The sequence below is a fragment of the Rhinopithecus bieti genome, unplaced genomic scaffold (genome assembly GCF_001698545.2).
Source record: "Rhinopithecus bieti isolate Rb0 unplaced genomic scaffold, ASM169854v2 scaffold_1618, whole genome shotgun sequence".
NCBI classification, from domain to species: domain Eukaryota; kingdom Metazoa; phylum Chordata; class Mammalia; order Primates; family Cercopithecidae; genus Rhinopithecus; species Rhinopithecus bieti.
In genome coordinates, this window is record NW_016803937.1 from 666115 (window position 1) to 680838 (window position 14724).

General features: G+C 51.1%; 1 protein-coding gene across 8 annotated transcripts in view; it reads right to left on the reverse strand.

Moving 5' to 3' along the window:
* The window catches only part of ZC3H18 (zinc finger CCCH-type containing 18), a 68361-nt gene extending 53637 nt beyond the window's left edge, over positions 1-14724 (reverse strand). For 4 of the 8 annotated variants that reach the window (XM_017859899.1, XM_017859891.1, XM_017859875.1 and 1 more), the window contains exons 1-2: positions 14673-14724; positions 6925-7538 (exon numbers count right to left, since the gene is read on the reverse strand). In XM_017859899.1, the coding sequence (XP_017715388.1) occupies positions 6925-7524 (600 nt within the window). In that variant the 5' untranslated portion in view covers positions 7525-7538; positions 14673-14724. Of the gene's footprint in view, positions 1-6924; positions 7539-13570; positions 13630-14672 lie in introns of all 8 variants that reach the window. The other 4 variants (XM_017859864.1, XM_017859849.1, XM_017859842.1 and 1 more) reach the window with 3 other exon arrangements.

A 14724-nucleotide genomic window follows, 5' to 3' on the forward strand; every position in this document is an offset into this window, starting at 1 on the left:
TTTTTGGAGACAGAGTCCTGCTCTGTCACCCAGGCTGGAGTGCAGTGCAGTGCAGTGGCATGATCTCGGCTCACTGCACCATCTACCTCCCAGGTTCAAGCGATTCTGCCTCAGCCTCCTGAGTAGCTGGGATTACAGGTGCCCGACATCACGCCTGGCTATTTTTGTTATTTTTAGTAGAGACTGGGTTTTGCCACGTTGGCCAGGCTGGTCTTGAACTCCTGACGTCAGGTGATCTGCCCACCTTGGCCTCCCAAAGTGCTGGGATTAAAGGTGTGAGCCAACACATCTGGCCTCCGTGCCCAATTTTTATTCTTACTCTACATGTGTAAATAACAAAATACTCAACCTCCCAAAATAAATAAAGAAATGACTAAATAATGGATAATCAAAACAAGTTATAAGTATCATGCAAAGAAAACTCAAGACAGGGACTCAGAGCTTAAGTTATCTGAGACTGTCACACTGAGTGTGTGGCATGCAGGCCATCAGCCTCATGCTGATGGCTTTCTGCTCATGTGACCCGAGCCACAGAAAGTAGGAAGCAGAGGACAAGGAGGGGCCTGAGTGGACCAGCTAGCTGCAAACTGGCTTAAAAATGGATGGTGCCCGTGGGGCTCTCAGCACATACCACCTGGGACAGGCCAAGCTGACGTGGACGCTGAGGGTGAGAGTAAGGAGGCACACAGGCCTCAGTGCACCCATCTGAGGTTGGGTCTCCATACTGGCACACTCCTGCTGGTGCTTCCTCACCGCAGGGGAAATACACATGTGGATAAAGGACACCGGGCTGAGTGTATCATCCACTCCAATTTTAAAAGCCTTTATAAAATTTACATGCAGTGGGGGAGAAGGCCCAGATTCAAATCCTAGGTCCAGGCTGTCGTGACTGTGAGTGTGGACAGGTCGCCTGATCTGCAAAGCTCGCATTCCCTCCACACAATGGGGCAGGTGCCCCAGAGCAGGCTGCTGTGGGCTGAAGGAAAATGCTGCAGCGAGAGGCCACGCGCACCGAGCTGAAAGCATGAGCAACAAGCGCTCTGCAAGTGCGCATGAGTCCTCCATTTCAAAGGAAACACCTCACTGGTAATGTGCTCAACAGGATTAACTTGGAGCAATGACACAGGTGATTTTTGCTTTCTTCTTTGTGCAGCCTTTTCTTTTCCTTTCTTAGATAGAAAGAAAAGAACCCTGTGAACATGTATTACTTACACAACAAGAAAACAGTTATTTCACACTGGAGCTTCTGCACAAAGGCAGATAAGGAAAGGGGACCACTGCGTGGAGCTGCTGTGCCAGAGGAAGCCGAGCAGCGGGCCCCGGGCACAACCTGGCACGGCCACTCAGGCCAACTATAACCTCCTGAATCCTGGGCGTCTCGTCTGTAGGATGGGGGTGAAAATACAGGTCTATCATTCCTTATCTGAAACCTGTGGGGTCAGGTGTCTTCTGAGAATTCAGAAATACTCTGGCTAATATTTCTGGGTCTAAAACGGTAGCCTGGGAGGTACACAGCAATTCCGTGCAGAAGTCTCGGGACCCCTCCCACAAGAGGGGAGGCACGAAGCTATGAGCAGCCTCACGTCAGCTTGGGTCAGGTCTGCTACCAGGTGAGGAAAAGGTTTCAGTTCTCAGAGCTTCTGAGGCCTCAGCGCTGTAAGAACGGTGGCCTGCGCGTTTTCACGTTTCTATGCAGAACACTAACCACACTAAGAGGCACAGAAGGCCTCTGAGCCTACTACTGATGCTACAGGGCCCTTGTCCCAAGTGTGGTACAGGCCGCTGCTTCCTGGGCTTTGGCAATAGAATGCGTGCGCTTGGCACCTTATCAGTGACACAGAAGAGAACCCCACTTGGAGTGGAAACCCACAGCCATGAGGCTCGCTGGAGCAGCTCTTCTGCAGAAGAGCTCATGGATCCAGACATAAAAGGCAGGTGGATCACAAGGTCAGGAGGTCAAGACCAGCCTGGCCAAGACGGTGAAACCCTGTCTCTACTAAAAATACAAAAATCAGCTGGGCGTGGTGGCAGGTGCCTGTGATCCCAGCTACTTGTGAGGCTGAGGCAGGTGAATTGCTTGAACCCGGGAGGCGGAGGTTGCAGTGAGCCAAGATTGCACCACTGCACTCTAGCCTGGGCAACAGAGCAAGACTCTGTCTCGGAAAAAAAAAAAAAAAGGAAAGGTGGATTATTTGAACAGGATAAAATACTACACTCTAGCCTGGGCAACAGAGCAAGACTCTGTCTCGGAAAAAAAAAAAAAAAAAAAGGAAAGGGGGATTATTTGAACAGGATAAAATACTACACTCTAGCCTGGGCAACAGAGCAAGACTCTGTCTCGGAAAAAAAAAAAAAAAAAAAAAGGAAAGGTGGATTATTTGAACAGGATAAAATACTAAAGACCATGTGCACAGAAAATGCTCCAAAAGGTGGACGAGAGCTACCAATGATGACAGGAGTCACGTGGCCCACCACTCGGGACGCAGTCCACTGTGCTGCTGGCTGGCTGGGAGGCCACCCTACAAATGTAGGGGGTCCTCAATAAGAGGAGAATGGAATAAAATGGGCACCCTACCCTTTCCAAGGGCCAGTGTGCTCCAGGTGACGGAACGTCTCTAACCAAATGATAAGTCAGGTGTAAACACAGAGCACGGAGTGAGCACAAGAGCGGGTGGACAGACCCAGGCCAGGCCTCTAAACTGTAACGGCAAATGAGAGCCCCCCAGGCTGGAAGGAGCTTGTCATCTCCCAGCAGGAAAGGTGGTTCTGGGGAGGGACTAGACGTGCAGGAGAAAGAAAAGAGAGGCTGCCACATGGCGTAAGTGTGTCAGGGTGGGCTCCACACACTCTTCAGGGGGATGGCAGGAGCAGAAACACAAGGCCTGCCGCACCCGGCTGTCTTCCATGCCGCTTCCTCAACAGGTAAGAGATCAGTGACTGAAGGTAAGCTGGCGTCAGGGACACCCTCACCACACCACAAACGAGCCAGGTGCCGCAAACAGGTAAGAGATCAGTGACTGAAGGTAAGCTGGCGTCAGGGACACCCTCACCCACACCACAAACGAGCCAGGTGCCGCAAACAGCGGGTCCTAGAACCGTTTCCCCCACGACGTGGGCCGCGGCACTTCTAGAAGATACTTGTATCTGAGGGTGTTCTGGCAGCACACCAAACACAGATTCAAGGCCTTAGGCACAAGCTACGTGGTTTAGACAATGAATTTCAAGGGCTTATTGTACAAATTGATGTCCCAATCAAGGAAAGTGTACCCCAGAATCAGTTCACCTGTACCAGTGACCCAAAATCTAAAAGGGACATGTGCCAAGAGAAGAGAAAGCGCTTCTGAAAAAGAATGATAAATCAGGCCAGGGCAGTGGCTTGGCACTTTGGGAGGCCCAGGTGGGCGGATCACTTGAGGTCAAGAGTTCAAGACCAGCCTGGGCAACATAGTGAGATCCCATCTCTATTTTTTAAATTAAAAGCAATAAAAATTAAATTACAAAATTAAGAAAAAAGGAAGAGAATGCTAAATCAAATGGCTCTCTAGACTTTGCCACTCAGTTGTTCCTGGCATCCAGTAAACCAGGGTGCCAAGGGGCAGGCCACGAGAGCCTCTGGGCAGAGCAGCCCCTCTCCCAACTGGGCCGGTAAGATCCTGCTGGGATCTGGAACGCTATAAGGCCTCCGAAACATCCATTTGTGAACGTACAGGCCAAAGAGCACACCTCTTCCACAGAGAAACATCCGGGTAGTTGACCTGACACCAGGGCTCTGCTTGAAGGCAACGAGAAAAACGCCTTCTAGAAAGGACACTTTCCACCACACACAGAGGCTGCTTTCCAGGGACTGAAAGGAAAGGGGACGTAGCCAAAGGCCTGGTGGGAAGCCGACAGCGCACCCCAGGGCTCCCAGTCCATCAGAGAAACGCAGCCAGAGACAGGGAGGGGAGGAGGACGCGGTGCAGGAATGCAGCAGGGCCTCCGAGAAAGAGAGGCAGGCACAGGAGGTGTGCTTGGTGGAGATGCAAAAGAGATACAAGAGTGGATGACAGGCTTGGAACTGGGCCCAAGAGGAGGAAAAAGCTGGAAGGAGCCGGAGTGGCAGCTCTTCATGCACAGGATGGTGTGGCGCGTACCTCTGCTGGGTCCTTCCCGCAGCGGGGAGGCTGATGCTGCTCACGTGAACTCCCTTCCATCTGTGACGGGCTCCTGAGAGTGACTTTCCACTCACTGCCACTTCACATTACAAAGGCTCTCACCTTCAATGTGCCCCGGGCAAGTGGGATTCCTCCACTGACTAGCTGCTAACTAAGGCCCCAGGGAGACAGGGGAACTAGCCAGGTAGCCCCCAGTCTTAGGAAACATGTTCTTGGGAGTAGGGGAAGCAGCAGGTAGACAGATACACACACACACACACACATGCACACACGAACCTGTGCCACGAAGGACAGGCAGGGGCAACAGAGAAACAGCCTACTCAAATGCTGAGGCTGACACACAAAGGATGGAGGAGCCTGAGACACCGCTGGGCGTGGGAACAAGAGGAGGCTACAGGAGCCCCTGGGGCAAGCAACCCAGGGGCCTGAAGCCAAATGTGCTCTCACGGGGGCTGAACCAGCATTCGCAGCACTGCCCATGTTGGTTAGAGGCCTGCTGCCCCCACAGCAGGAGCGCACTCTGCTCTGCCCAGTCACACTCAGCATGTGGCACAGCAAGGTCCACTTGTGCTGGTGTCCAGGAGCACAGACCTGTGGGGAATGCGGGGCCCTGGAGGCAGTCTGTGCTGTGGGAAGAAACCTGCCTCCCTAGTTGCTGAGGGAGCTGTGCTGGAGTTTCCGTAGCAGCACCCCGTTTTCAACTGTGGGTCCCCTCACAAGATGCTGCCAAGCAGGGCAGGCAGGGTCTAGGTGGGCAAAAATGGCAAACGGCGTTTTTCTTCCATGCGCTGTATCTAGGGAAAACCAGCACATCCAGGCCCTTGGCAGCCAGGGCCCTTCTCTAGGCCAGCTGGGCTCAGCCCATCTACCGCACCGCCCGCACACATGGTGCACTATTGAGAAGTCACAGCATGCCCCGCAGACATGGCGTTTCAGGACCACTACGGGGACCCTTGACCTGTCTGATGAATCTCCCCCAAGACTTAAGGATCCACAGCCAGTCTTCTTAAGAGGAATTGGAGCATGCCAGAGCCCTGGGTGCAGGGCCTGCTGCACTCCCAGTGGTGGTGTGCAGACAGGGCTATTACCCAGGACACCAAAAACTCAAACTCATGGGCATCCTCAACCCAACCAGTTTACCCAAAGTGATGAACTTGAATCTCACTGTGTCTCCTTTTCCTCTGCCAGCCCTCGGGTAGCTCTCCTCTTGAAAAAAAAAAAAAAAAAAGCACTAGCTGAGTAGACCACCTTCTACACTTAGTTGTGCAAAAATGAAACATCTAAACTCTAATAAGCTTGTAGGCACACATGCGTCCCATAAAGTTAGACGAGCAATACTTCAAACCCTATAAATTACTGAGCACTGTCACAGCTATCAGCTATGGCCAAAAAGTCACATCCAAACGTGGACTGAGAGCACGCACACCAACATGCTACTGGAGAAGCGTTTGCCGGGCGCGGTGCCTCACACCTGTGATCCCAGCACTGTGGGAGGCTGGGACGGCCGGATCACCTGAGGTCAGGAGTTTGAAACAAGCCTAGCCAACATGGCGACACCCCATCTCTACCAAAAATACAAAAATTAGCCAGTGGTGGCAGGTGCCTGCAATCCCAGCTACTCAGCAGAGTGAGGCAGGATAATTGCCTGAACCTCGGGGGCAGACGGTATACTGAGCTGAGATGGCGTCACTGCACTCCAGCCTGGGTTACAGAGTAGACTCTGCCTCAAAAAAAAAAAAAAAAAAAAAAAAAAAAAGAAAAGCAGCATTGCACTCAAGGCAAACTGGTGGTTACACATCTAACTGTCAACCTTTACCTGCCTCAACCCAGACCATGAGATCAGAGAGACACTCTCTGCAGACACCTTTTCGCTGTAATGACTCCCAATAAGCAGAACCCCCTTCCCTGGGATCCTTCAACAACAACAACAACAACAACAACAACACAACCCAATTCAGTTCAACTGCTCTGTCCCTTGCTCAGCTCCTTTGAGTTCAATAGCTCTGGAAAGTATCACTCAGGAGGACTTTGGGCTGCTTCTCCGGAAACACTCATAATTTTTCCAACGGCATCAACTGCCAAGAAAACCCCACCTACCCAGATCTAGGATCACAGATAGTACTACCTTCCCCTCAACCTGAAGGCCACATTAATTTAACATACAAAAAAGTGTGCTGACTTTGTCAGAAGTTGAGGTGCCCACCAAGGTCTTTTCAGGGATACCTCCAAAGAGGCCTGGCCCAGCTGGTGCCCCCTCCAGAGGTCAGGCTCTAGGGCCAGCGTAAGAATGCCTAGAAGAACATCCAAAACCAGATGGAAACTTTCCTCATTCTTTTCACTCCAAAAACCTGACAAGAGTGGAAACCCACGCGGTTTCTGGATGAGTGCTAACTCGAGTATCACTTGAAGATGGCGAAGACAAGGGAAGACATTATCCCTTCACTCCTAGAACCTAAAAAAAAACTGGGTGCTAGGTCTTTTACTACAACCCAAACAATCCCACCAGCTGGCCGGCCAAGGGCCATGGAAACCCTGCTGGCAGCTTCTGGAGCTGCCTATTTTCATTCTTGATTTCCAATTCTTTCTCGATTTTCATTTTTCCTTTCCAATCACTATGGGAGTGACCCCAAAACAAGCCTCTCATTCTCCTGCACCATCCCAAGTAACAAAATCACTAAGTCAGTCCCACACAGAGTCTCTCCTTCCCGGCACTGGCCTCTGTCAGGAATTGGGGAGGACGCCCTGCGACGCTCTGCCCCATCATACTCACGTCTATTTCCCCGTCATCGATCTCTCCATCATCGTCCTCTTTCTTTTTCTCCTTGGCAGCCTCTGGGGATTCCTTTTCTCCCACACTCTGAACACCAGCCTTCCCCTCCTCCCTGGGAGCGCCTTCGCCCTTCTCCTCCTCATCCTCAGCCCCCGCTTTCTCGGCCTCGTCCTCCTGGACGGCGGGAGCTGGCTCCTCGGGGACCTCCTCGTCGTAGTCTAGCTCATGCTCGTCCAGCTCCCTGGTGACTGAGGAGGCCTCGTCCCTAAGGTCGCTTGTCCTGTCTTCCTCCCCGTCGTCGCCCTCCTCCTCGCAGGGGGGGCTGGTCGGGCCCCGGCTCAGCTCATTCACCTCCGAGTCCTGCTCTTGGGATTTAGGCTCACTCGCCCGGTCCTCGTCGGAGTGGTTATCTTCCTCCTCCTGGCTCAGCCCCCTGGCTGCACTCTCCTCATCCTCCAGATCAGAAGCCCTCACCCCCGCCCCGTCCAAATCCTGATCGGACCCGCTGTCCCTCAGAATGTCATCGTCCGAGAGCCCCTGTGGCTGCTCTTCATCCTCTGGAGAGCGAGGATCCCGTTCAGGGCTCTCGGCCACATCCATCGGTACCCACGGTTCTGCAAAAGAGAGAATACAGATTGACAGCCTTTAGCAAAATGGAAAACAAACCTTGTCCCCACTTTCCCGGCCTGAAGAAGCAGGACTTCCACCTTGCTTGGCCCCACACGGCTCTGCCCCAAATCCCATACTCCACTCTGCAGAGAAAGACAAGCCATAACTCCACTCCACAAGGCTAGACTCTGCTCAGCTAAGCTGGGCGTTAAGTGCCTCCCGTTTTCAGCAATTGGGCAAAATGAGATGTGGCAGAATAGGACACAGCCCGGCCTAGTCGTTCCCCATTCAAGGGCAGCCCACACAAGTTAACAGAAAGTGAGCAACAAGATACGGACTGCAAAGGACAGCTGTTTCAATTCTTAAGAGTATTAACTTTTGAAATTCAAGATAAACTGTATCATAGAACGAGGCAGCAAAACTGCAGGCCCAGGTCTCACCATTTTTCTGGAGTCATCCTGAAGCAGGAACCTGGGCCACTCTTTGGCAGTTTCCAAGTCTGGAGCCTTTTCTGTTACTGAACACATTTCTCAAAGGCCGGCCTCTGATGGACTCCCAGAATCCCTTGGCTGCCCTTAGCAATGCAGGCTCAGAGCCCTGCCTGCGTGTTCACCGGCACCCTCCAGCACGTGTTGAGAGGGCTGTGTTCACCTGCTCAGCAACTCACACACCTAAGGTGAGAACCCCTCTTCCCATACGGGTAGCTGTTGTAGAAATGAACTGTGCCAGGAAACTTTACACTTTTACATACTGTGTATATGCAAAAGACGAGGCTGGTCAGGTACGGTGGCTCGCATCTATAATCCCAGCACTTTGGGAGGTTGCAACGGGAAGATCATGTGAGCCCAGGAGTTCGAGACCAGCCTGGGCAACATGGTGAGACCCTATCTCTATAACAAACATACTAAAATTTACAGGGTGTGGTGGTACATGCCTGTATTTCCAGCTACTTGGGAGTCTGACGCAGGAGGATCGCTTAAGCCCAGGAGGTGGAGGCTGCAGTGAGCTAAGACTGTGCCACTGCGCTTCAGCCTGCGCAGCAGAGTGAGACCAATCTCCAAAAAAACTCAAAAAACAAAAAAAAGGGCCAGACACGGTGGCTCACGCCTGTAATCCCAGCACTTTGGGAGGCCGAGACGGGTGGATCACGAGGTCAGGAGATCGAGACCATCCTGGCTAACATGGTGAAACCCCGTCTCTACTAAAAAATACAAAAAAATTAGCTGGGCGTGGTGGCAGGCACCTGTAGTCCCAGCTACTCAGGAGGCTGAGGCAGAAGAATGGCGTGAACCCGGGAGGTGGAGCTTGCAGTGAGCCGAGATCGCGCCACTGCACTCTAGCCTAGGCAACAGAGCGAGACTCTGTATCAAAAAAAAAAAAAAAAAAAAAAAAGACGGGGTCATTTCAGATTTCATTCCTATTTTTACTAATCCAGATTTAATTACAAAGTGAATATTTTCTAGTTTCCCACCTTAAAAACTCGTAGAAAGTACACTGCTACCAACGCTTAAAAGTGGACAGTGTAAGACGGGCAGGAAGGTGTCGAACAGCAACACTAGCCTGGCAAACACTTGCCACACCACCACCCCCAGGGCAGCCGGTCACCACCGAGTGTGTGTGGAGCGGCAGGGACAGCGCCAGGTCAGTGGCCACCCGACTCTTCAGTCTGTGAGGCTGTTAAAATAACGCATGTCACAGTCACACTGCTTGGCATCTCAGCATGGCCTGGAAACAGATTACTCATCTCAAGATAACCACGGAGGCAGCAAGTCATACACATACACATTTATATGTCTTGTGTCTCAAAGAACTGTATACACTAAAGATAAAAATATGCATCTTTTAAATTTTATACTTTTAATATGACAACCTGTTTAAAGATACACAGTATCAAGAGTCACTATCTAAACCCACAGTTAAACTTTTTTTTTTTTTTTTTTTGCTGTTAGTGGAAATCATTAAGATTAAGTACACATTAGATGCTGGGCGCGGTGGCTCATGCCTATAATTCCAGCCCTTTGCGGGGCTGAGGTGGGCAGATCACGAGGTCAGGAGACTGAGACCATCCTGGCTAACACAGTGAAACCCCGTCTCCACTAAAAATACAAAAACAAAATTAGCCAGGCATGGTGGCGGGTGCCTGTAGTCCCAACTACTTGGGAGGTTGAAGCGGGAGAATGGCGTGAACCCAGGAGGCAGAGCTTGCAGTGAGCCGAGATTGTGCCACTGAACTCCAGCCTGGGTGACAGAGCGAGATTCTGCCAAAAAAAAAAAAAAAAAAAAAGAGAGACACATTAGAACAAATTGGCCAGGTGCGGTAGCTCATGCCTGTAATCCCAGCACTTTGGGAAGCTGAGGTGGGCGGATTACTTGAGTCCAGGAGTTCTAGACCAGCTTGGGCAACATAACAAAACCTGGTCTCTACAAAAAATACAAAAATTAGCTGGGCGTGGTAGGGCACCTGTCATCCCAGCTTAACATAGAAGGCTGAGGAGGGAGGATCACTTGAGCCTAGGAGGCTGAGGCTGCACTTCAGCCTGGGTGACACAAGACCCTGTCTCAAAAACCAAAACGCCAAAAAAACCCCAAATCTGGCCAGGCGTGGTGGCTCACGCCTGTAATACTAGCACTTTGGGAGGCCAAGGCAGGTGGATCACCTGAGGTCAGGAGTTCAAGACCAGCCTGGCCAACATGGTAAAACCCGGTCTCTACTAAAATATAAAAATTAGCCGGTTATGATGGTAGGTGCCTGTAATTCAAGCTACTTGGGAGGCTGAGACGGCAGAATTGCCTGAACTTGGGAAGACAGTGGTTGCAGTGAGCCGAGATCACACCACTGCACTCCAGCCTAGTTGGTGCTAAGCGAGACTCCATCTCAAAAGAAAACCCAAATCATTCATCACTTCATAAAAACTAAATGGGCCAGGGGTGGTGGCTCACGGCTGTAATTCCAGCACTTTGGAAGGCTGAGGCGGGTGGATCACCTGGGGTCAGGAGTTCAGGACAAGCCTGGTCAACATGGTGAAACCTTGTCTCTACTAAAAATACAAAACAACAGCCAGGCGTGGTGGCGGGCACCTGTAATCCCAGCTACTCAGGAGGCTGAGGCAGAATTGTTTGAACTCCGGGGGCGGAGGCTGCAGTGAGCCGAGATCACGCCATTGCACTCCAGCCTGGGCAACAGAGCAAGACTTCCTCTCAAAAAAACCCTAAATGATTAGCAATAACATAGATTTACAAACGAACCAATCTATTCTAAGTCACTTGAAAGCAGACAGTTCTGAAAATGATTCACTTTTCGGTTTTCTAACTACACTATTCAGTTACTATACACAGGCAGGACAACTGGGAGGAATTATTAAAAAGTCAGTCCTAAGCCAGGAGTGGTGGCAAGTGCCTGTAATCCCAGCTACTTGGGTGGCTGAGGTGGGAGGATCAGTTGAACCCAAGAGTTCGAGTCCAGCCTGGATAACATGGTGAGACCGTCTTTTTTTTTTTTTTTTTTGAGACGGAGTCTCGCTCTGTCGCCCGGGCTGGAGTGCAGTGGCCGGATCTCAGTTCACTGCAAGCTCCGCCTCTCGGGTTTACGCCATTCTCCTGCCTCAGCCTCCCGAGTAGCTGGGACTACAGGCGCCCGCCACCTCGCCCGGCTAGTTTTTTGTATTTTTAGTAGAGACGGGGTTTCACCGTGTTCGCTAGGATGGTCTCGATCTCCTGACCTCGTGATCCGCCCGTCTCGGCCTCCCAAAGTGCTGGGATTACAGGCTTGAGCCACCGCGCCCGGCCGAGACCGTCTTTTTTTTAATCAAAGGTGGTCCTAAACTGGTATACACTGCCAAAAAAGGAAAAGTCAAGGAGTCGCTCCCCAAACAGTATCACAGGAGCGCTTGCTGCACAGAGCATTTCTGCAGTCCAAGGCAACAAAAGCAAGGATGAAAAGCACCAGGGTCGCTAAGGCCTCTACGTTCTCACTGTTCAAGAATCAGAGTGCATGTGGGGTTGTAGCAGTAAGCCACCAGTGGCAAACTGGCAATTCTCTCTCTTGCCTAGCTAATGACATTAGTAACATCCTATACTATCTTTGTACAATTTTTTTTTTTTTGAGACAGAGTCTCGCTCTGTCACCCAGGCTGGAGTGCAGTGGCCGGATCTCAGCTCACTGTTAAGTTGCACCTCCTGGGTTTACGCCATTCTCCTGCCTCAGCCTCCCGAGTAGCTGGGACTACAGGCACCCACCACCTCGTCCGGCTAGTTTTTTGTATTTTTTAGTAGAGACAGGCTTTCACTGTGTTAGCCAGGATGGTCTCGATCTTCTGACCTTGTGATCCGCCCGTCTCAGCCTCCTAAAGTGCTGGGATTACAGGCTTGGGCCACCGTGCCCGGCCTCTTTGTACAATGTTTATGACAATGTATAAACATCTTTCTCATAAGAAGGGCAGGTAGTTTACATCTCCCCAGCTGCCGAAGTGGAGCACCTGGTACCCAGTAGGATGTCCCAAGCTGAACCCAGACCTGAAATGTGACAAATTCTGATTCTCATGTTTTATAGTCTAATGTCAACCTTGCAAACAAAGTGATCTCTTAAATAAATTGACTTTTATGCAAAACTAAACGTCCCCTCAAACTAGTTTTAAAAAATCACACAATTGGCTGGGTGTGGTGGCTCATGCCTGTAATCCCAGCACTTTGGGAGGCTGAGGCGGGTGGATCACGAGGTCGGAAGTTCGAGACCAGCTTGGCCAAAACACAGTGAAATCCCGTCTCTACTAAAAATACAAAAATTAGCGGGGCATGGTGGCACGTGCCTGTAGTCCCAGCTACTCAGGAGGTTGAGGCAGGAGAATCACTCAAATCCAGGAGGAGGAGGTTACAGGGGAGCCCAGATTGTGCCACTGCACTCCAGCCTGGGCAACAGAGTGAGACTCCCTTTCAAAAAATAATAATAAGGTGCCAGGAAAGGAAACGTAGCCTCGTAAGTGTAGACAATGAAATGAAGAGCGTAGACGGGGTGTCAGCAGACAAGTCTCAACTGACACCTACGTTTGCAATTCATGCTCAGTTTGGTCTTCTTACACTATCACTCTATAACTGAAGATTCTCAGCATGATTTAGAACTAAATCCTTAGTCCTCCGATCTACCAGATGGGTAAGCTTGCCTAAGGAATGAAGTAACAAGTGACCGTCATCCCAACTCTGTTGCTTTCTGCATTTGGCAGATGATACTTGATAAATATTTGTTGAATACATGACAAAAATCTCATTACTTGAGGAACTACCTGTTGCCTACCAGAAAGGAATTTAAAATAAGTGCCCAGGAGGAGGAGGCTGCAGTGAGCTGAGATTGTGCTACTGCACTCCAGCCTGGGCAACAGAGTGAGACTCCGTCTCAAAAAATAATAGTAATAATAAAGACTAGGTGCTACCTCCCTTTCAAGCAGTCCCTCTGGGAGGATGCATAGACTCCAATGGCACTGCTGAAGTGCAGAGCATTTGGGGACCTTCTCATTTCGAATGACCTTCCAAGCCTGAAGAAGTCTTCTGGTGTTCTCCGTGGTGGCAAATCTTCTTCCTCTCAAGCTAGTCTCTGATAAGTGCTGCAAGTCAGAGTCTCACCTGATAAGGTAAGTTACCAACCACATAAGTCAACTTTTGGTCAAACCTGGAGGGTGACTACTGAATAAAACTGATTTTCCCATATAATTACATTTTTACTACCAAAACAGGAGTTCTAAAGAGGTTTTGGCGAAGCACCACCAATGAAATACAAGCACAACATTTTGGGACAGTTACTTTCAACAGAGCAGTCCCTATTTGAATACCCAAGTTCTGGAACATCTGGTTAAAATTCTGACTCATAACCTCATGGGCTTACAATATCTAAATGAGAGTTATCAAGGTTGGTGACCGACCCCACTCGCAAAATGACCAAGCTTGACCACTAAACTGCTTGATAAGGAGGTACTCACCTTGAGATGCTCTGTAGCCGTGACAAAATACAAATCTCTTTAAACACGATCTAGGCCACAGGTTAACTTACCTGTTTGCTTTCTGGAGTGACTCCACAAAGCTTTCTTATAACATTTCAGCATGTCCCACCTAAAACGGGAGAGAAGTTTCCGGCTTTGGGACATATTTGACTGGTTCCAGGGCTGGCTGGGCTCCACACTGCCCTTAGACAGTAAAATTATCAGGCAAAGACTCTCCTCCCAAGGCTGGGAAGCGGGATTCAGCCGAGGTCAAGGCTCACCAGGAGAATCTCAACAACTGAATGGGAAAGGACTACTCTACAGACAACAGGCTGGAGGTGAGTCTCACAGGAGACATGACGAGCGCCTTGCTACACCCCAAACGGTACTTCAGATGCCAAACACTCTCTTCTTCCATTTTCCCAAATGGGTCTGAAGAATGACCTACTCTTGCAAATGAGTTAGCGGAACAAAGCTCATTTAAAACGGCCACTCTAACCGGCAAACTTAGCTATCATAAAGTAGTCAGGAAAACTTAATTTTTGGCAGGAGTAAGGCTGTAAGTTTCGGTTCTTCCAGCATTATAGCTGCAGCTAATTCATATAAAGGACCCAGCACCTCTGATCTCCTGATCCAAGGGGCAAAGAAGTTACATACTCCTAAGAGACCGGCGCGCGTCTTGGGGCAATCACCACGTCCAACCTGTGCACACTTTGAAGCTGCGGAGCAAGTTCCAGGAGGCTCATGAAGAGCTCAAAGTTCTCCGAAGAGCCCAGAAACACCAAGGGCTGACCTACTCCGGAGGTTAACCTGGGCGCCTCTCACCGCCCCTTAGCGGGCGGCACACATGTGCCACGCGAGTGGCCCGGAAGAGAAATGACAGCTTCAGGAAAATAAACTCCGCCGCGGGGCGCGGAGGCAGCGCGCGAGGAGCTCAGGCACCGAGGGCGCCCCAGGACCGCGGGGCCGCTTACGGACGGAACGCGGGGTGGTGCCTGTCTCAAGGTCCCCCTCCCTGGGCCCGAGGGCCAGTCTTCGGTCGGCGGGTCCGCACGGCCGGAGGCGCGCCAGGGTCCCGGGCCTCACTCCCGCCGCCGCCGCCGCCGCCTCGGCGGCCTCCTCCTCCCGCCGCCGCCGGCCCGGCCTCCCGCCGCCCGCCCGGCCCCCGCTAACCTCAGCGCTAGGACGGAGAGGGGGCCACGGCTCCGCTGGAGTCGGAGCGGCG